Raw genomic sequence first — 23,748 nt, forward strand, 5'->3', positions numbered from 1 at the left:
GGCTATATGATCTCTTTAAATGCTGAATGTATTTATCATTTAGTCTTAACCATTATTTTGTTTACTTCTAACTTATACAGTAGGTTGCAACAACAACCAGTGACTGGTTTAAACGGCCAGCCACTACATCATATGTCTGCTGATTTGCCGAGCAGTGAGAGAGAGACCTGTGTCCACGGTATGTTGTTGGTTCTGTAAAGAGCGCCCGTTTCCGGGCGGACAAATATAAGTGTAACACCACAGGTTTATCGAAGCGGCGGGTTTGGGGCTGTGGGTTGTGACTGATTTCAATTGAAGCATAATAAAAATAATATTGTATTAGTTTGTTTTCATTAGCATGGGCAGTTTGTGAGGTTTAAATTGCTAATCGGAGTTATTAACATGAACCTGGAGAGATTGCGGAAACGCGTCCGGCAGTATATCGATCAGGTAACTTTTTTTTTTATCATTGATGACTGCACATTGGGGGTTGTAGTTGTTGTGTGGCAAATAAATCAAAAATAAATTACTACCCGGTGTGTGTAAGTGTACTTTATTGATTTCAGTGAATGCTTTCGGTTATATTTTAATACAAGCCCAGTCAGAACATGTATGTACAACATTTAATGTATTTATGTTGCAATAGGCCTCAGTGTTACTCAGTATCTTTCTGTTTTAGTTTTTTGCAAAGGGGGGGGTAACACCCTACATTCTGAATTGATACACATTTCTTATTCAGAAAACTGGCGTTAATCAGCTGTGGCATATTTGTTTGTGTTCTGGTTTTCAAGTGTCACTGGATATCCGTTATTGTGCAAACGTGGTACTGTCCGGCTGAAGTAACCCACTGCAGGGCTTTTTTGTAATGGTTATGATTGAAATGATGCAGCATATTCTTTTTATTTTACAGCAACAATATCAGAGTGCCTTATTTTGGGCAGACAAAGTTGCATCACTGTCTCATGGTAAGCTTTATTCGAATTTTTTTGTATCCTATTATTACAGTTTAGCATTTGATTGTCACCAACATATATGCCTGTCTTTACTGTACCATACATATGAGTTAGTTAACTTCTAATTGGTAGCAATTTTGCCCGTAGGTGTGACCCCTATGCTGACTACACACGTGGGATAAGTTTGAGACAGATTCTTTTTGGGTTAGGAGAGTTTGATTTTATGGTATCCTTTATTTATTGATCCCATTGTTAAGTGCCTATGTGAACTTTTGGGAAAAACGAACATGATGGCTGTTCAGGGGTACAGCTTATGAAAGGTATTCCATACCTTTTATTTATGTATGTTTGAAAATTTAAAACCATATATCTTAAAGAAAGACTGCCTGTCTTGGTTTCAGTTGGACTATAGCAACTGCACTTCTTTTCTTGACATTAAACAACCTCTGTGGGGACGTGCTGGGCAGTGGACTGACTCCCCTGGTTTGTCCACTGCAGTTGCTGGGTCCTCTTCAGGATACTCGGGTGCAGCACGCAGTGTATATTTGCTGTGACTAACAATGCTTAAAAAATTATGCATGTGAGCCCTACATAGTGAATGCAGGACACTTGGAGATTATTTCATTAGTTATCCCCATTAAGCAAAGTTTAGTTCAAGAAGAAAGATAGATAGATAGGTTGGTTGTTATCTGTATCGTTAATGCAGCATACGATGCATGTGTTACATGTAGTAACAAGCGCAGTATTGACTGTACGTTCTCTGTTTAGAGGATCCTCACGATGTTTACTGGCTAGCGCAGTGCCTTTATCTCACATCACAGTATCATAGCGCTTCACATGCTCTTCGCTCACGAAAACTAGATAAGGTAAGCTGTACCTTTTGCTTCATTTTCGGTAATATATTTTACTTGCTTTTTATTATTATTCTTGTTCCTACTTTTCTTGAAACAAACTGCACAGATTGAAATGTAACAGGGAATGTTTTAACTATGCAGCACTAAACCATGAACACCTTGGTTCATGATGTCTCTGAATATTCTTTGATAATGGAGTCAATGCCACCTGTAATCCTATGTTACTGTATGAATATCAGAAGGTTTACTTGTTCAGTGTTCTTTCTAGTGTGTAAGTCTATCAAATAAAAAGGTCTTATGTGTAATGTAGAGGTTTTGGTACACCAGTCTGTTGCTCAACCAATATTACACGTTTTAAATTTGGTTCTGTGTAAACATTTTTAATGTGTAACATTGTAAAGGCTAATATATTTTAATGTTCAAATGTTTCCATGTTTTACAGTTCCATTTAGCTTGTCAGTATCTTGCTGCAAGATGTCATGTAAGTATCTATTTATTTATTTGTTTGTTTAAACCATTACAATTAAACTGTATAATGTGCAACAAAAGAAAATGGATTCAAACAAACCAGCCCCTGTGAACTATATGCAGCAAGGAGTGCTGGTCATACTGTAGATATTTCCAGCAAGAAATCTTGCTTTCAAAGAATGAGTTTTGTAGACAAACGGGCCAGCTGCATAGATGAAACATCAACCAGAAAAAAGAACCACTTGACAAATTGCAATTGCTGTGCCATTTTAATGTTAGTTTTAAATCTATGCAATGTAGTACCTAAAAAATATGACCAAATTATATTAATTTACATAAATACAGCCTTCCACAACATGTTGCTTCAATCGCATGATTTAAACACACTGACAGCAACTACTGCCAGTGTAATGTTTTTTAAGAACAGTAAATGTCCCTGTGGGATCAAAGAACATTGGTATATGTCAAGGGTTCTCAAACTTTTTCAGTCTGGGACCCCATTTTTCTGAGGGTGAACAACTTGTGACCCTCAATTTCCATGTAAGTTTGAATTAAAGCATACACAGCTATATTTTTTTAACAGATTTATGTTTTCAAAACCTTTTAAATCACACAGTTAAAGTGCATTGACAGTCAAAGACTAATTTATTAATTACACATTTTCAACTTAAAAGTAAAAAACATTAATACAAAAACACAATAATCTTACCTTTTCAGTGTGATGGGTGTGCCTGCTTTTCAGACAAGGCTCTATGCTGGTAATACACATTCGCAGATCATCTTCAGCAACCAGATTAGAACATGGTGACTCACAAAGGCATGTCGATACAAAAGGCACAAGCACTTTCATGGCCTTGCATACTAGTTCTGAATATTCCATGCGCAGAGAACCATAAAAATTGCAAATTGATTCAGGGTATAATCACATGATAAAACCATTTCATTCATAAAAAGGTTTGTATCGTGTCCTTGTAGACTTTTGTTGAGCTCATTGAGACGATCGTTGTTTCTCTAGAAAAAGAATGCTGCTTCTCATCTCTGCTCAAACAAACGTGTCAAAACCTTCCCACGGTAAAGCCATCGTTGCTGATGTTCAGAACCCATTTCTTCGCAAAGCACGGAAAACAAACGTACATTAGTTGGTCAACCTTTGAAGTTCAACACCTTTACAACCTCATCAAGCACTTTGTGAAGGTCTGATGCATATTCTTAGCAGCTAAAGCTTCACAACAATGAGTTGAAGTAGTGTTGTGTGCAACATGCTGAATTCAAATCTTCAGACCACTGCTCTTTCCTGTCATAACTCTGGCACCTTCAGTACATAAACCAAAACACCACTCCCAGCATCTTTAACTTCCTCAAAGTGTCATGAATGCATTCCGCAGTAGCTCGACCTGAAAATGGACGATAAAACAATACAGCATCCTACAAAGATCTGTCATAAATGTATCTTGCAAAAGCTAAGAGCTGTGCATCACCTGACACATCACATAATTCATCGAGTTGGATAGCACAAAAGTCACTTTTTCACTTTTCATGTAAAGCTGTTTACGAACGTCAGCAGCCTTTTCCTGAAATCGCTGTGCAACCAAATTGTTTGAAAGGGGTCTAGAATTTAATTTACTTGCAGAGTCAGGTATCAGCATAATGGTTGCCATGTCAGCAGCACATGGCACTAACTGGTGTGGGGCTTGCCGCTTTTTGCTATCCTTAAGCCACTATGTAAGACACACGGAGAGCTTTAGTATTCACACTGGTTGCTTGAAAATGACATGCTGTTGTTTTTTCAGATAAGCTAATTTCCTCTGGTAAAAAATCAATTGGTGTGTCCTTCGGGGAAGGATGCTTGGTTTCTAAATGACGGCACATTTTTGAAGGTCTCATACTTTCATGAGCAAGTATTTCATCACAAAGAACACTGCGGTTGCTGGTTAGTTATGTATCCAACATATATAAACCCAAGCTCAATATATATTTTGTCATATTTGCAAGTTTTTGCTTTTGAAACATGACTTCCATGCTCACTTTCCTCACTGGCCGTCATAGAAGCTGGCTTTTCCAAAAGCCTATCCATATTGTTACACAGTGTAGTCTGCTAATACTGAAACTCATCCACAAAAAAAAAACCTTGTCTTTCTAAAACGGTCACTTTCATATGCGATGAACTCTTTGCTTCATTGATTGACTCCTCTTTCATGGTTACCAGAATAGTCGGTGAGAAATGTCAAGGAAAGGACCACATAATTATCAGACCCAATTCTAAAGAGGCTCGCCATTCACCTTCACAGTCTAGCGATTAACATCCAAAACCAAAACTGCGGTATATCTGTAACAATGTAACTTCTGGTTACGTAAAGGTATAGGTTGGACCTACAGATATGAAGGAAGGAGTAGAAAGTAAAAAGTATGAATAGTAATATAGGGAGGGTGTGCTGTTTTTGTAAGTCGATGTGCATAAATGTAATACAAAAAAAAACGTTTTAAAAGTTGAATCTACCAAATCCTTTGCCCTCAATTAAGGGTCTAGTTAAGTAATTGAGAGCTCAGTTGGAATGAAAACCAGAAGCACAACCAATCTCTGGGGTCACTTGACAAGCGTAAATATTATTATTGGACTTAAATAATGCTCTCAAACGTCGTTTTTAAAACTGAACATAAATATTATATAAGAAGGTAAAGACACATTAAAGCTATGAAGCAAAAATTATATTATTATTATTATAATACCAGTGTGAAAGGGGCTATAAATGGTGTTCTATTTAGCCCATTTTTTTTGAGTGTACATTCAAATAGCCCGCCATACAATTCATACTCTGATCTGGCCCTCGGGGTTAGAAGTTTGCCAACCCCTGCTTTAGATAAAGAACTCTACTAACTTGTTACACACATTCCTAGAACCATTTGATGTGTATTGAGTTAACATCATTCTGAATGTGTAAATAAAAAGTACATTGACATGTATTTAGATACCGGCCATTGTGATTGCTGATACATTAAAAAAAAAAAAAAAAAAAAAAAAAAAAAAAAAATCTCTGCTGGATTTCATCGACTAGTACTAGAAAGAAACATATTTCTAAATTTAGATAATTAGGACAGTTTCTCATTTCTGCTAATGTTTTTCTTTTCAACTTCCGGTACTAAATATCTTTGCATTGAATGTTATGAGTATTTAATTGATCTAGTTCGCACTCTCTTCAGTGCTGACAAGGTAACTTAATATCATCTTTCAAAATGTGTTTTATTTGAAAACGTATGGTAAAATGCACCTATTCATTTTCACATGACGTGTACTATTAGAATTATACACTAATAGAGAATGAAGAAAGCTGATGAAATAGTAGAGATTATTATTATAAATTATAGTTAGAATCTGCAGCACAGGAATGCAGCGCTTCTCGTTTCTTCCTGCCCTGCCCACTCACTGCCAGTTCCCATACACCAAGTAGAAGGGATCAGTTTAACTCTGAGGTGTGTTCTAATGTTGGGGATCAGCAGATACAGAAAGCAGGTTGTATTACTGTATGTTGTGAGGTGCCAGCCAGTCAGTCTCGCTGTGATGCCAGTAAACTGAATTTGTCTGATGGAAAAGGGAACTACGTAACTTAGTATAGGATACTTGTTTTGTATCTGTTTCTGAATTTCAAAAATGTTTTTTGTAAAATATCTCTATATTCCTTTGTTTTTGCGGAATTCAATAGCTGTCACTTTGGTTGTTCTAAAGTATTGTGTACAGTAGTCACAATGGCTATTCAGTTTAGCAGAGAAAAGGCATGGGTGCAAATGCACTTTGTTGCCTTTTCAGTTTATTATTTTTGTTTTCTCGCCATTGTGTAAACCAGCTTCAAAAGTGTACACTAATGGTGTGTATGCACGCACGACTCGGACCAGAACTGGCTTAGGTTCGATCAGATTAAAAGATTCTTATCATTTTACAAAGCACAGACCTAGGCTGGCTTTGGCCCTGTATGCGCGCATGTAGCCCCTAAACCTCGGCGCGTGTCTGACGGCATATCGTCCACCACTGGCAAACGTGGCAAACCGCTGCATTCACAGTACAGCAAAAAACAGACCAAAGCTATCTCAGAGCCCACTCTGAAGCAGGCCATGTTTGAGGACGGATGGACCTGGGATGGCTGCATTCACCTAAGCCATCTGTCAGCTTAAAAGTGGCTAGTGTAAACTGGATACAAAGGAATCAAATCTAAAATCTTTATACTCTCTTGATTGGCTGGACAGACTCCAAGTAGTGCTGGTGGTAGGCCATAGAAGTAGTTGGATCTCATTAGCCTCTTTATAAGCTCTGATTTGTGTACAAATTCTTATACTTTTAACATGGTTTATTTTTTTTCAGTATGCTGCGAAAGAGTACCAGCAATCCCTTGATATCCTTGACATGGAAGAACCTGTTAATAAAAGGCTGCTGGACAAAAGCGCAAAGGAGGACAATGTTATCAAAGATTATGCTAAAGACTGGGGAATGTCTACCTCTTCAGTAAGTGATAAACCTTGGTCTATGTGGTAGTGTTATTTTGGATTGCTTTGAATGTTGTTCTGATATCTATTTCCCCATGGCTGTGACCTTTTAACTTGATCCACAGTATAGTGTTCTTGTTACAAAGCGGAACACGAATTGCACACTCTTGCCTATGGTGTCTGATTACAGCCCTATTTAAAGGGAGCATTGCTTTTGTTAATCAGACTGTGCTCGATTTAACAAAAATGTGGTTGTAAATTTAGTGGCTTTTTTCCCCCAGGTTTTTCCTGGCTAATTAAATTCCAGTAAAAGCTCTTTTTGCTGTTTCTCTCTTTGCTCACAATTCAGATGAAGTCTATTACGTTATTTGTAGGGGTCTTCTTAAATTGCGGTAAATTTACGTATTTTTCGCAGGTAGGTTATGGAATAAAATTAGGATTTCGCTGACCTGTAACATGAAATAAACTTAAGTAGACTATTTCAGAGCACTATAAAAGCCTAAAAATAGTGGTACTTGCTTCCTTACTAAAACAGTGCTGTCATTTATTAAAGGCAAGCATGCAGCATCCCCCTGCAGTTGCTGCCGACATTCTCTGTCTGGTGTGGACTTGCCCATACATTGAGACTGCACGTCTGCATCCACTGAATTGGTTGGAAGTGTAAGGCAAAGCTTTGCCAAGACACAGAAATAGATTAGAAACAGAAATAGTCCCAAAACTCGGTTACCCGAGGGCATCTGGCATACTTCAATAAAGGCAATATATGCAGCATGTTCGTTGTCATGTTATTTGTCCCATCCAATAGTTTATTTTATTAGTACAGAGTCAAAAAAAGAAAATGTGCCTATTCGGGTCTAGAATTCAAACTACATTTAAAAAGTAAGCAGCTTGTTTGAAGCGAGGTGGCTGTGCTAGATCGTACCTGTAGTACTGATTTAACTTGGCTACAACCGACAGGAATGTTTTTCGTTTGCGCTGACTTTCCGGTTTGTTTTCTGAAAGCTGTTTATTTTACGCTCTGTTCAGCAGCCTCTGTAGTAGCCTTTCGTTTTAATGTGTTATTCTGAAGCTAAATAGCGATCGATTAGTGTTTTCTCCAAAGACACATTACAAGATGTGCAAAACAATTGCCTCCATCTGCATGTACAGATTCTTTGGGAAATATCTTGACACGATCATCAGCCGAAATATACTTTTGCTTTTCTTTTGCTTTGTCGTCTATTTCTGGTATTTTACCTCCAATGATGAAAACTAGATTTTAAAACCTGAATCAAAACAATGCAGCACTGACTTTGTCCCACCCCCTACTGTACAATACAGGTCACAGAAAAGCCAGTACAGACGCAGTGATAGGCTAATTAAAACATCGTTGTCATTTGAACAGTAAACAAGAACACTTCCTTCCCCGGTCGGCAGTGGAATAGCCTGGACTCAAACCGGCGACCTCCAGGCTATAGGGCACATCCTGCACTTCACGTGGAGCGCCACTCGAGCCCTTGAGTATTTGTTTGTAAATGTCATTTGTCTAAGGACATTTAATTTTTTTTTTTTTTTTTGCTTAAGTGCAGTGCACTCAGGACGGCGAAGGAAAAAAAAAGAAGCCTATCTACAGAAGAAAGATATGCAGTTTGCGTTGTGTAGTAGTTCTTTTAAACAGGGTTTCTTTTTTTTTTTTCTCTGTACTTGTCCGGTATGCATTGGCCCCTAAAAGAGGTGAATTTCACGGTGACCCCTCAATTTCCAGATTTTCCACGAAATCGCTGTTTTTATGTAGTTGTTTGTAATGACTTGAAATGTCTGTTTTTTTTTTTTTTCAGAATTAAAATCCAAAATGTCTAAAAAAAAAAATAAAAAAATAAGTTTCCCATAAACAGTACTGACTTAGGGCAAGTGTGTGAGCGTATGGTAGTTTTTTGATCAGACTAATGGCAAGCCCGTTATTTTCTCTTTGACAGATATATAGTATAAAATATTTATTTTTTATGGAATACCTTATTTAGAATGAAATACTTAAGAGTTTAGAAAAAAATATATAACCCACACCCACCCCCACCCCCACGCCCTGACAGGGTCCCCCTCTCTGAGACTTTGAAAATGTTTAAAAACTACCAGATGGTCAGACAAACATTTAATCGCGACTCCTAACCCAACCCCCCCCCCCCCCCCCCCCCCCCCCCCCGAGTGAAATGCGATTTTGCTATTTTATCAGAAACATAAAAAAAATAGGTTGTTTGTCACTCCTTGTGATGCCTTCCTCCAGATCAAGAGCTCAATTTCCCTTTTACGGGGGAAGATCTATGATGCCATGGACAACAGACCCCTGGCAACCAGCAGCTACAAAGAGGCTTTGAAGCTAGACGTTTACTGCTTTGAAGCATTCGACCTTTTAACATCACATCACATGTTGACTGCCCAGGAAGGTAGGAAAACTAATTATTGTAAGGAGGCTTGTGTGGGTTTACAAACAGCTCTAATACCTCATGAACCATATATGTTGGCTATTTAATTTTTAAGTTATGTGGGCAAAATTTACTGACACTGTTTATTGTGACCTGTGCGCTGTGGCTGGCATATTATGACTGTTTGGTTTCCAGATGATAAAGACCTAGCACTTTGGTATACTGCTTTCATACTAGGTACAAAGACATATTATGTGGTTCTCTAGGTAAAGTTCCATTGTGGGGGTGGTTTAAGAAAAAACAACCTTTTTCTGGTTTGCAAAGCTACGGCCACCGCAGTCTCAAAACCTTGCATCTCCAAAAGCCGTTTGAGCTACTGACTTCGTATTTCCAGGTTCTTATAAACCCTTTATGCTAAATGAATTATTTACCATGAAACACTGCTGCCATGTTGAGGTCACGTGACTAAGTTACAGCTGTATAGAAACAGTACAGTATTTTAATGTCTTAATTATTGATACACAGCTGTATTTGATTCCTTGTTTTTCTTTTTCTTTTTTTTTTTTGCAATTTTGTCCAAATTAATCCTTTCACTGACTCATTGTTTTTTTGTGCACAGCTGTATTCTGTGATTTTTTTCAAAGTTCCATTACATGTGGTAGCCATTTCAAATGAGCTGTTTCCATGCCTCATTGTTTTTAATCTCTGGATATATCAATGATACAGTCCTTTTCACAACTGCATATTACTTCAGTTAGGCTATGCTAACAGCGATGCTTTGTTCACAGTTGTCACTATTGTCAAAAGTAGTGATAGTGAAGTATTATATTATATATATATATATATATATATATATATATATATATACATATATATATATATATATAATATACCATACTATATTTTTTTATATATATATATAATATATATTTTTTTTTACATGTAGTATGAAATTAATAATTGAAGGAGAGTTGAGGAACAATATATGTGATTTTAAGAATGTGTGTAACATATTTTTTGTATTTGAGAGAATGTATACAGTAGAGACACAGTTTATATCGGCAAGAACGAAAGATTTATGAGTGGATTTTTGTGTGTGTGTGTTCCTGCAGAAAAAGAATTTCTTGATTCCCTACCTCTAAGCCAACAGTGTACAGAAGAAGAACAAGACCTGCTCCATTTTCTATTTGAAAATAAATTGAAAAAGGCAAGTGGCTCAGCAGAAGCAGTAACTATACACACTAACAGTGCGTAGACCAGTGCGGCGCAAACTTTGACACCCTCTTTTCTTGCGTACATTCTGTTACACGTCCCCCTCCCCCCAACTGACACACATCAGAACTTGCACAAAATATCAGAACTTAATGTTGGAATTTAACATTCTAGTTTTAAACTTTTTTTAAGAATTTAATTAAAAAAAAAAAAAACGTGTGTAATTTGAACTTTACACATTCAAAGTCTATTATAAATATTGACAACTTTTTAAAAAAAAAATTAAACAATTTTATAATATTAGACATAAATTTTTTTCAAAAGTGTGAGTCACTCATTTAGTAACATCGTATTGTAGCAGATAAATCCATTTAGGTACTTTTACATGTGTTAAATCTTTTTTTTTTTTTTTTTTTTTTTTTTTTTTTATGTTTTTACACTTGACGATTTCATAAGAGAAGCATTTAAATCTGAAGCTAACGTGCAAATGAGCCCCCATCCAATGAAGCGTTTGATTTGGCATATGCTGCAGATTTGCCCTTCCATTCCGAAAGGCAATCTCTCCACTTCCCCCCTCTGCATACAATGCCAAAAAACAATGTTCACATTTCAAAACATAAATGTTAAACACATTCTTACGTATCTAGCTAAATGTGAAATTTAATTTTTTTTTTTTTTAAATCTAGGACAAATTTGATATTTACATTAAACCTGAGGCGGGGGGGGGGGGGGGGGGGGGGGTTACTGTTATGCTATCTACATAGAATGGATAGTGTTTCATTGTTCTCTCTGTTCCTTTAATCTGCTTTATTTCTAAGAGGTGGGGGGAACAGAAAACTAAAAATGGACTACCTTGATGTAATGTCATTGCTAAATGGAGTATACTATAAGCCCATTCATATTTCTTTGTACATCAATAGACTATTGTGTAAGAGTTCTCAAGTAGTGCATATATTTGTTCCAAGTATCATCTATAGCTGTTTAAATTGGGTGGGCTTTGCAAAGTTGCTTTGGAACCAACCACCCCTTTTTTCTTGCTTTCACAGTATAACAAACCCAGTGAAACTGTGGTTACTGAGGCAATTGATGGTCTTCAGGAAAACCTGGATGTTGTTGTGTCTTTAGCAGAGAGACATTATTATAACTGTGATTTTAAAATGTGCTACAAACTCACATCGACGTAAGTATACGCTTAGTACCCCCTTTAACTGATATGACCAATCACGCTTACCCACAGTCTGATACTTGTTTTAGTTTTCAGACCTTAGAAATGTAGAAACTTAGGTCATTTATTTATTCAATCGTTAATTTAAATATTTTGGTTAATTTGTGGTAACAGCAATGTGCTGGTTTATAAAGTAAGTAGCATTTTTTTTTTTCCCCAGGGTAATGGAAAAAGATCCTTTTCATGCAAATTGTCTACCTGTGCATATAGGAACACTGGTAGAACTCAGCAAAGCAAATGGTAAGATTCTGGCTGCTTAGTCAGCTTTCCACCCATTGTGCAGCTACCAAGCCTCCTTTATAAAGTATTTAAAGGTTTATTTTTTTATTGTAACTATGCAAAGCCCCAGCAGTAACAGAACAGAGTTATACTGTGCACATTAGTATTAAATTCAGTAGAAAGAAAATGAGCAAAAGAAATGTACCTACTGACAAGATGGTGTACTAAAAAAAAAAAAGAATGTTTATTTAGCTTGCAACTTGACCATTGCATGTCTGCTGTTGCCCTTTTCATACTGTTGTGTTGCATATCTATATCTGCATTTAGTGGTAATTGACACCCTCCTATCTCTTTGTAAAGTGCATGTTACTCTTATTACCACTTAGGAAATGTGTTAAACATCTGAATTTGAAATTGTGACGCGAAATAGGTATGTCAAAAAATGAACGAAATATATCATTTGTAGACATGCTAACTATTTTTAATGTCCTGCTTAATCTTATTGTTTTAGAACTATACTACCTTTAATATATGAATGTCCAAGTTTCCTAAGTGGTAATATAATATCAGAGTATATTGTGACCAGTTCAGATCCCCTGAACAAATATGCACGCTGCCTTTTTTCCCCCCCACAGAACTGTTTTATCTTTCCCATAAGTTGGTGGATTTGTACCCAAATAGCCCAGTAAGTAAATTTTGTTTTTCACAAGTTGTGACAAATAATTTTTAAATTACGTATTAAAACTTCTATAAATCGTGTGTATTAAATAAAGGAAATAATTATTTTGCCAGCATAGTCTTATTTCCTTGTGTGTTTGTGTATATAGATATATATGTAGATATAGATAGATAGAGTGATTAGAAAGTAAGTTTATCACATCAACTTACCATATCTCACAAACCTAAACTTATTTTCATATCACCCTGTATACCCTGAGAGCGGAAATACTAGTATTGTATAATTGCTGTGACATTCATGTTTATATAAATAGATTTTTTAAATACTGCGTGTGACTTTTAAAGCTGTTCTTTTGCCCAGGTGTCCTGGTTTGCAGTAGGATGTTATTACCTTATGGTTGGTCACAAAAATGAACATGCAAGGAGATATCTCAGGTATGTAAATGCACCCACCATTTACTACTTTAAGTTTGTTCCACTGAATTGTTGTGTTTACTTTCAAGAGTGTTCCTTTTCAGCAAAGCCACCACTCTAGAGAGGACCTATGGACCTGCATGGATTGCTTATGGCCACTCATTTGCAGTAGAAAGTGAACATGACCAGGCCATGGCAGCCTACTTCACAGCTGCACAGCTAATGAAAGGGTATGTTGACAGATCCCTCAGTGCTGGTTTTATTGTTATTATTCTCTGCTGGAAAGTTTTAAAGTGTTGCTTGTATAGTGCCGTTCACTAAATATTCTCAGATATGAAAGTTCTTCATAACTTTCTTCCAACAGCTTTTGAATTCCCTTCCTGTTGTCTCAAGTGAGTTACATGATTGTGTTTCTCCAGTGATTCCACATGCTTTAGAAGACTTAATGTACAGCCTACAGCAAATTTGTTTTCCTTTTTATTTGTTATTTTGTCCTAACCAGTGACAGGCTGCATACAATGCTCTATGAAAGTGCTGACATCACTTCTTTCTTTACCAAACCACTGCCAAGGTTGGACGTTTTAAAAAAATATCCATCCTTGCTACCTGTTTCTGAGGCGAATGTAAAATACGGGCAAGATTCATGCAAGTTATTGAGGTCACAGTCTGACATTTAAGCATAGTTTTATTTTGGGGGTGCTAACTTCGTAGACCAGTCGGTCAAAAAGGCATTGAAATGTTATTCGACAAGGAATATTAGAACCATTACAATGGTGAAGTAACATTTTCTTAGTGTATTATATAATTTATTCAGATTTGTCTGAAGGCTAGTTTCCCTCTGTCGTCCATATACAGTAAGTAATAGTAATAGTTACGTATTACTTGTTTTGACTGTTATTACTATTAATTCTTAGCCTACAAAATACTAGAGGTTTGAATTTGAGTACTTGTGCACTACAAGTGTAGAGAACGTACAGTTCTTACATACACTTGTTGTTGTGAACAGTAAAGAGTGCTTTAGCACAAACATTTGTCTGTTTGAGTTACGTGTGTGTGTGTGTGTATGTATATATATATATATATATATATATATATATATATATAATATATATATATATATATATATATATATACTCTCGCTAAGCTTGTTTCAGTTCCAATTAACCGTACACGACGAAATCATTAGTCAATCACTTATCAGATGTCAAAAACAATGTGTCTACATGAAGTGTCAATATGTAATATGGTTTGACAAATAAATTGACAAATAACTCTAAGCTGGCGGAGAGGTTTTTTAGCCAGGCTCTCAGTATCGCCCCGGAGGATCCTTTTGTCATGCATGAAGTTGGAGTGGTGGCTTTCCAGAACGGAGAGTAAGTAAGACTGGCACTTGATCAAATCGAAATCTTCTGGAACTAAACTATTTCCGCAGAACTTCTCATAAGCATATCACGATGTTAAAATGCAACTTAGACAAAATTCGTAGTTGTTGAATTAAGTTGTTTGTTACTTGTTTTGTAAGATTTAATAGTTGTCCTTTTTTATATAAAGATCTTTTGTAATTAATCTTTTCCGACAGTATATACCTTAACTTCTGTTTATGTGGTTATAATGTAACTCACTCTGGTCAAAGCCTGCAAAACATTGACTCTAATAGTTTGTGTGAGTGAACTGATTATTTGTTTATATTCTATTTTGAAAAGACTGCAAAGGTATATTCATAAATGCAGGACACTTGCCTTGACAGAAATGTGGTATATGTTGGCTATTTATTGATTGTGTTGATACATCTGTGATAACTGTTTCCAATTGTCTATACTGTTTTAGTTGGAAGACAGCAGAGAAATGGTTTCTTGATGCAATGGAGAAAATAAAAGCTATTGGAAGTGAGGTAAATACAATTGTTGCCAATAATACTGTACAATGAAAAGAAAAACATCACATCAATTTGTTGATGCCTTTGTTGCATATCTCCAAGTTTAGTGTAGTGCCAACTGCACCAGTAAACCACTCAGTCATTCAGTCTCATTTTGTTCCAAAATCCAACTTTGTGAAACCTGTTTAGAAACAGTGTAGTATAAATGAATGTACTCAATTGTTACAATAATGGGCTTTCCCCAAGAGAAGTGACCAGTTGTCTCAAACATAAACAAACTGCATCATAGTTTCCTGGCAACTGCTAACTTCCATTTGTCTTTGTTAGCTACCAACGCTTTTCAGATCAGTCATTGTTTTTGAGTTTCAGAATCTGGGCTCCAGAATGCAACTAAAATGGACACAAATGCGGCAAACATTTTTCAAACTTTTTTCGTGGTGAGGCGTTTGGTGCCTGTAACACAGAAATGCTGCCTCTCAAATTAAAATCATGTGTCAATATTTTTATGAGCAGCCTGTATAAAAATAAAACGCAACTTGCATGTTGTAATAAACTGAAGTGCGAGAAGGACAGTAATAATTTGATCGAATACAAATGCTTGTAAATGCAGAGAGGTGCTGTATTAATACCAGCAAAATACCACCAGTTTCATGCAACAGTTGTGATGGTGATCAAATGTGTGTGAGTACTGTTTATATAAAAATGTAGCTTAATGAACCGTTGCATTCGAAAAATGTAGAACAGCAAAAATTTCTAAATACTTAAGGGGTGTGTGTTGCACATGTGCCATTAACAAAATGCCCTGAAAAGTTCAAATAATAATTTTAATGAAGGGCTGTAATGCAGCAAAAAGCTCAATAATGAAACAAAAAAATAAGTGTAATGGTTACTGTATCAAGCTGAAAGAAAGTTATTTGTGAACTTCAGTAAGCCAACATTAGGTCAAATCATAGGGTGCTGAGAACAGCAACACACACCTTCACCAGCACTAACATTAACTCGAATAATTCTAACATCAACACCCGTGACTTCCCTTTTTATACATCTGTTTCTGCAGGGAAGGAATTTAACCCCCTCCCTGCCAACCCAACCCCCCCCCCCCCCCCCCCCCCCCCCCCCACACCCCCCTGTGCACCAGCAGGGGGCTTTCACCCTGCCACAGGTGCCTAAGTAAAGTTTTGAGGCATCTTCTTTAGCATCCAAAACTATCCCATATATAATATATTAGGTTACATTGTTTATCATCAATACTTTAAGGATTATTTAATTGAGCAGTAGATTGCCCAGTTAGATGATGATCTGATGATATGTCTTCAGCCAGAGAAGCAGGCACTGTAATTAAGACGTTGCCATAATAAACAGTAATGTAGTGTGAGTTTTGTGCTAAAGCAGGGTCAGCTATTGCAGGGAAAACAAAATGTATTTCTCAAACTGACCATTTTAAGAAATGTGAAAGTAGAACGCTTAGAAATACTTAACTGTAATTAGGAAATGTACTGCCGAGATTAATATTTGGGAATTAAAAATTAAATGGACTGCAGCTTAATTGATTGCGTTAATATATATATGACAATGGGCTTACTGTGGTTTTAATATCGTAAAAAGCAGAACAAACTCGCTGAGACCATTGCAGTCAACTGCTGCATAGATTTGCCATTCATCAGAATGAGGCAACAAACAAGTTAGTAAATATGATAGCAACCATCTTGCCCCTAAAGTGTCACCCAACGAATGAATTTGGCGACCAGCTGTGTTGTCCTAGGAACCATTGGCTCCAAAGGCAGAACGTTTGTCTGGAGCCGTGATGTGGAGGAAGCCAGCTCTCCCTCCATCTCAATTTTTTACAAATACAGACAGTGAGTCTAAGTTGTGATTTTTCTGCTTTTTTAGCTAATAGCTCAAGTTATTATTTTTATGGTTATGGCAGCTTCGTAGGTTTTGAATGCATTAACATCACAGCCTAATAGGTGTAGTCATCCAAAGCCATAAATGGTTTGCCTGTTTAGAAAATGTTTCCTCTTTCAGACTTGAGTGACTTTTTCCATTGTTGCCTTATTACCAAAATAGGTTGTTTTACATCTACTTCAGGCCTCTTCAATCAAAAGGGGTTGGATAGCAGAGACTAATTCAAGAGCCTTTTACTGCAGAGATTGTTGATGTGCTTAATTGAATATGTATTGAAAAGTTATTTCAGTTCAGATAATTGTCCTTTTTTGCCATGCAACCTGCATCTTGTTAATAATAAATAGTAGTACTATTACCAATGCATTACCTGTCTTTGTGCATTATACTATACAATATGAATGCTAATATTATGATATTACCGTCTAGTTCGTTATTGTGCACTCTAATCTATGTCCTTGTGTTGTACAAGATCTCTGCCAAAATTGTAAGTTGCATTTCAGAAATATGAAGGAGGTTCCTTAACTAGCTACCCAAATTAGTAGACTACGTCCATAACTGCTGCATTGTATTCCCTTGTTAATTTATTTTATATTTTTTAGCTTGGCATGTTAAAGTAATTAACTGTTTTATAGACACACAGTGTTGCTTATTTTGGGATCACACTTGGTAGTGTTCCTCTGTAAGGTCAAATAAATGAGAGCGTTTTTTTTGTTTTTGTTTTTTTTGCGCAGGTGACTGTTGATAAATGGGAGCCTCTGTTAAATAACCTTGGTCATGTATGTCGGAAACTTAAGTAAGTAAACAATGAATTGTGTCCTATTCTGTGCAGGCAGCCTGTGTGACTTGATCAAATATATCTTAAAGTACAAAAAGCTGTTTCCCTTCCAGGCAACTGAATAGAGGTGGTAATTTAAGTAATTTAACATGTTTATAATCATGTTGGCTATCATTGCAATTGGAGTCCTTTCTTTTGTCAAGTTAACAATAATCAGATAACAACAAACCAACAAATCTAGCTACGATACAATACCGGGGAAAACTGAAATATATTAAACAAATTCACCCGAAGTGAATTAACATTGTGTTAAATATCATTATTTTAAATAATACAATTTTGTCACATCACAACAGACCACAGAGAATTGATGTTATCTGGTACCTGGATAGAAATATTCCACAATGAAGTGGAGTCATTTGCTTAAAAAAAAAAAAAAAAAAGGGTTCTAAAGATAAACAAATACTCTGCGAAATGTCTTGTGTGTCATAAGCATGTCATGGAATACTGCACCTGTGCAATAAGTAGGTGCAGCTTACCAGACAAAAAACAACGAAAGCACAGACATACCACCTATTGTTAGTGCTTTTATTTTTCCACTAGCATTGTCTTTTGTGTCTTTCAATTGTGTGCTCCCAGTTGTGATAACCCAAGTGTGATAAGATCACGCCAACCTTTTTACAGTAACAGAATAGGTATCATACACAGCTCTGAGCGAGTAATACCAGTCCTACAAGTTTCAAGTGTTTTCCCAGAAGTAAATGTAAAATATGCATGAGATGACTAGCTTAAGCTGACACAACAGTAGGCATTCTAGTGTGGGTTACAACATGCAGAAAGGTGCTGTCCCAGTACACTAGGAAGATATTTCTTCCTTATTCATCCTTTTTCTGTATGAAGCCGTAACAAGATCAAGGCAGTCGGTTTAACGAATATCACTAGGGCACACAAGCTAACCTTGCGTTGTTTTATAGGATAGCCTTTCTAAAATAGATTGTAACTATGAATGCTATGCCCATCATTGTCCACTGAAATATACATTGCAAATATATATATTGAAAATTTATTCTTGTCACGAGTTAAATGTGGTGTCCTCAATTTCGTTCACCTTTTAAAAAACTCAAAAGGAGAAGGGGGGCAAGTGGGCATGGATAGTAAACTACTCTCTCCTCTCAGGAGAAAATCACATTGCCCCTTTGTGCTCTCCATGAGTGTAGGTAAATAGGACTTAATTCTTTGTAGCTAAATCCCCAACTTGAAGAGCGACCCCATTGTTTCCATGGAAATATTGTTTGGTATTGCACACCACTTTTTTTTTTGCATGATTCTTGGTTCTAATATGGTATAATTAGTGTTGTTGTTGTATGTACAGGTTTAAACTCTATTGATGGTTTTAAAAGGAGTAGGAGAGGAGAAGCAGTTGTTCCTGTAATTATGCCGCTCTTTGTGTACAATGAACAAATAAGCCGTGAACTAGATGTAGAAAAAGCTCTTATTTCAAGTACCATGGAGGATTCAACTGTTTTGTCTGGTAAATGCTAGCCTGCAAAAAAAGCAGGGTTGCTTTGTTCTCTCATTATTTTACTGAAAGACTTTGTTGCTTCTGTAGGAAATATGAGCAAGCACTGGACTACCACCGACAGGCCCTTGTGCTAATTCCCCAGCATGCTTCCACGTATTCGGCTATTGGATATGTCTACAGTCTCATGGGCGACTTTGAGAGTGCTATTGACTATTTCCACACAGTAAGATTTTGCACTGTTTTGTATACACCGCCACCCTCATTACAATCAAAAGCAAAACATTTTCTTGTAAGATTAATTGTAATAGTCTTGAATACATTCCTTTTCCAGGAACACCTTTTGGTACAGCTTTAATTGTGGTGCATAACACCTGATTCAAGATGCATGACTATTCTGATAAACTCGTCTTGTCTGTCCGCTGATTTGTAGACTGCTATTAAAATGTAATTTACCAGGAGTTGTCTGTTTCATGTGTTTGAAAATAAATAAGTGAAAAAATGAAAATTCAAGTTGTATACTGTTATATACTGTATCTTTTTGTTCATGTAATTGTTTTACCAACACTAATAAATAAATTGCAACTTCTTTTTCTAAATGCAGGCCCTTGGTCTCAGAAGAGATGACACATTTTCTGTAACAATGCTAGGACACTGTATTGAAATGTACATTGGAGATGCAGATGCATATATAGGTATGTTACTCGTTTTATGCCAGAACTGTAGTTCTTCTGTAATGTGTACTAACTATACATTTTGCTAGATTGGGGCTTTTTTCTAATTAATGTAAATGGTGTAATTATGTAGTCAACAATACATTTCTGTGGAGCTTTGTTGGAAAATATAACCCAATTTGACTTGGTTTGAAAGTAATCTAGCTGCTTTCTAGTATGACACTGTAGTGTATTTTGGGGCCACTTTAATATTCAATATACTGTGAATTTAAAAAAAAAAAAAAATGCATTAACTTGTTTTAGGAACAGACATCAAGGACAAGTTACGAAACACTTCAAGTACTCCAGCACTAATGAAAATGCTGACCAACCCAGTGGATGCCAATGAGCTCAGAACGCAGCCACTGGAGGAGAGTGGCATCATGGCCTTAGAGACTTCTCCAAATCCTGAGAAATCGATAGAGGCTGCTCCCAGACTTAATGAAACCTTAGAGTTTGAGATGTATGAAAGTGACATGATGTTGGAGACATCTATGTCTGACACCAGCACGTGATGGGCCCAATTCGCAGTGCCTTTCTTGACGTCTGGATTATTGTTGAACTGTGTTGCAAGTGAATCCTCCCGGAATGATGATATTGTATAATCAAAAGATTTGGAAAATTGTATGTTAAACACAGTCTACAAGGAAGAAAAGCACAGCAGCCAGGAAAAAATCTGTTCATGCGCAAACCAACTAAGTGTTCCATTCATGTGGATTTTTACATAATTCAATAAATAAAATGTGCTTAATTCCACTTTAAGTATGTCCAACAAGTGAATGAAGGTAATACATTTATTAAAAATCATTGGATTTATTTTTATGTAAACTATAAAAAGTAATTTTAAATGTGTGGTGTTGTTTTTTTGTTTGTTTGGGTTTTTTGTGTGTGTGTGTGTGATTGCTTCTAATTTACAAGGGGCTACATTTTTAAAACTGAGTAATTTTCAATTAGAATTGAGTTTCAGCAAATCAGGCAATATGTTCCAAGTATGAAGGGCCTTAAAAGCTAAAGTTAATTAAGTACTAAACTTCTGTTCAATTATATTTAACATGTGTTTTGTTATGTCTAAATGCTAACGTACAATGAGGCTGTTTCTTGGAAATGCCTGAACGGAATGGAATGTGGCATTGCAAATCTTGAAAACAATATATTCCGATTTCCCAGCAAAGTACGTGTCATCTTCATTTCATTGCTATCCCTCACAGGGATGAAATCATCTGACAGGGATATACAGGTAGTGGTGGTGACTACCACATGTTACCTTAAGTAAGGTAGTCCAAGATTTGGTGGCTGTGAAACCACCATCATAATAAAGTATACCTGTAGAAACACCTCTACAGGACTGTTCCTGATATTCAATTTACCTGTTCCTTTTTAACAGGTAAGGATAAGTTGACTCAATTATTCAAAATGCCCTCCTGGATACTTGAACCCACATTCCAGTTTTAGCCCTTATTTTAGGTAATGGCAACGGCTTGCAAACATGAAACCGAAAAATGAGTATGTAAACGGATTAGAATTAAGAAGTCCATTTATACTTTACTGAAATATGGTTAAGGTCAATTACAAAGTTTCTGTTTTTCTGCTAGATTTTAGTGCCAAGCAACTGAATCAAGTAAATAAGGGAGCTGTTTTCAGCCAAAGCGGATAGAAGGGATTCACTTGTCACGTATCTTGTTTATTATAACTACTTCCATGATTAGGTGCCAGAGATCTGAACTGACATGTGATCGTTTTAGTAACTACTTTCACAGTAGTAAATACAGATAAAGACAACTAGACAGGTTACAATAACATGAGCATCAGTTAGGTAAAAGAACGATATCTATAATTGAAATTCATTCATTACATCCCAAATGCTATAAAATTTTTTTTTTTTTTTAAGTAATTAAATGCAGAGTTGTAAATGCATCTCCTGAATAGTGAGTGCATGAAATTTAGTTTCCATAGCACAATATAGTTTGAGAATTATATACTGTATATAAAATACATACACTTGAATATCTGATGCATTATACCTGACAAAAACTGCTTTTATGATGCTGTGTAAATTTAGGTTCACTTTTTATTTAGAGTTGGAGCCTTAGTAGTGCTATGCTAAATGAAGCAGAATATCATAAATATTGTAAATGAAGTCTGCCACACACTACACATGCACTTCAGGTGGGCTGACGTTTCTGTAGAAACGTCTTTCAAGAGCATTTACGTCAAAGCAGCTCCATCAGTTCATTTCAAAGCTTGGTCGAGAGGCACAAACAAAGATCACTCGCTTGTGGAACCAAGACAGAAGGAACTGCCCTGTTTGCAGATGATGCTGAAGCTGCTGCTGCTGTTCTCAGAAATTAATAGATCTGAACATCTGAATTGCTCAAGTAAGAATGCATCTGGAGTAATCCAGGGATGGGATGCACGCCGTCTAACTCCAAAGCCACTTACGCGCATGACAAAGTCTGGAGGGATTTGGACACCTGCTCCACCTTGGTCTCCGGTCTCAAGAGCTCAGTGTCCACTCCTGAAAGGCCATCTCCAAGACCCTGTTTTGAAGACCCCAGTATGAAACAAAACTTTTTAAATGGTGAGTACTCTACTACTTTAGAGACATTTGCTCTGCTTCACAGTATTCAAAGCATGTTTTAGCATTACATTTTAGGCATGTAGCGACATCCCAGACAGCTGAACCCTGTCACGATTCCTCCAAGGTGCCATGCAGACACATCAAAATTAAGTATCTAAACTTGTGCATCTCTGTATGTACAAGTAATCTGTTTGTTGCTTTATTGTGTATTTAGTAGTTTATTTATTTTTGCATGCAATAATAATATAATATATATATTATATATATATATATATATAATACTTTTTATATATATATATATATATTTAAAATGTTATTATGTATGAAATATAGCTCCAATAATACAACCTTTAAATATTTTATCCTTTATTGTATGTATTTAAGAATGTTCTTATTGAATGTAATGGAACCATTTTCTTTCAACTTCAAAATGAAAACTTTTCTCACACATTAACATGTTCTCCTATTGTAAAAATAAATGAGAAACTATTTCCTAACCCTGTTTTTTTTTTTTCCTGCCTCCAGTCCCTTGCCGGGACTACCATGGCAGGAGTCTAAGCCAGCCCAGCAGCCCTGATACGTGGAGCACCTTCAGCACCCCTAGCGCCAATAGCCCACTTTGCCAACCCCAACCAGGCATCAAACCCAGCAGCAGTGACAGCCACTCATCCGACAGTGAGAGACCTTGCAGGCAGAGAAGGTGACAGCGACCTGGCTTCAGATAAAACTTCAACCCTTTATCTAAAAAATGCAATTGTTATTTTTAATTCAACTGACTGTGTTTTTTAAACCACCACAGAATGAAGTACTATTGCCCAAGTACTGAGCAAATATAACTCAATATTATCACATGTACTCTTTTTGCTAACAATATGTATATAGAATATATCTGCACTGTAATTAAAACAGTATTTGACAAGGTTTGGTTGGAACTATTTTTTTACAATGTGGAGAAAAAGAATGCATGTATACTGTAGATAGATAATATTTATACAGTAAAACCTGTCTTTGGGACCTGGGAAATGTACCAGATTACTCAGTGAATCTTGTCACCTAATTTTTTTAATTGATTTTTTAATTATGAATGCTCTTTTAATGAATGTTTAAGTTCCCCTTCAACTGACAACAAAATGACTGTGCCTACCTGAAGTTTATAAACAAGAGAAATAAGAGCCAGTGGAATTCAGATCCCCATTATACTTTGTATAAACTGGGCAATAATTGCCCCACTACCCCAGCACTGAACTGTCTGTCTTGAAACCTATATTATTGATGTATAGCTGTTTATTTAGTTTTAAACTTATAGCCTAGTTTTGGGATCATTTAACATTAAGCCCCAGACTAATGACCATCTCAAGTAAACTGAATAAGGTATTATTTTCATTATAAATATGTTGGGAGTATTATGTAGAGAATGCAGTAGATGACATATCGTAATACTGTAAAATAGGGGACCTGATAAAGAATAAGAGTGACGCCTCCTGTCACTGGTTGTGTCTTATTCTATT

At 36.3% G+C, this 23,748-nt stretch overlaps 1 protein-coding gene across 1 annotated transcript; it reads left to right on the plus strand.

Moving 5' to 3' along the window:
• The first annotated feature begins 235 nt into the window (after nucleotides 1-235).
• LOC121320698 (cell division cycle protein 16 homolog) lies at nucleotides 236-20,472 on the plus strand. Its single transcript, XM_041259271.1, is given in 19 exon segments — nucleotides 236-429; nucleotides 890-944; nucleotides 1,701-1,798; nucleotides 2,229-2,267; nucleotides 6,606-6,746; nucleotides 8,988-9,147; nucleotides 10,239-10,333; nucleotides 11,385-11,518; nucleotides 11,724-11,803; nucleotides 12,418-12,467; nucleotides 12,822-12,895; nucleotides 12,979-13,104; nucleotides 13,239-13,259; nucleotides 14,104-14,247; nucleotides 14,702-14,765; nucleotides 17,387-17,448; nucleotides 19,040-19,175; nucleotides 19,554-19,644; nucleotides 19,927-20,472. Coding segments are annotated over 19 exon segments (1,869 nt in total). The 5' UTR covers nucleotides 236-381; the 3' UTR covers nucleotides 20,178-20,472.
• Nucleotides 20,473-23,748: the final 3,276 nt, after the last annotated feature.

The sequence above is a fragment of the Polyodon spathula genome, chromosome 9 (genome assembly GCF_017654505.1).
Source record: "Polyodon spathula isolate WHYD16114869_AA chromosome 9, ASM1765450v1, whole genome shotgun sequence".
Taxonomy (NCBI): domain Eukaryota; kingdom Metazoa; phylum Chordata; class Actinopteri; order Acipenseriformes; family Polyodontidae; genus Polyodon; species Polyodon spathula.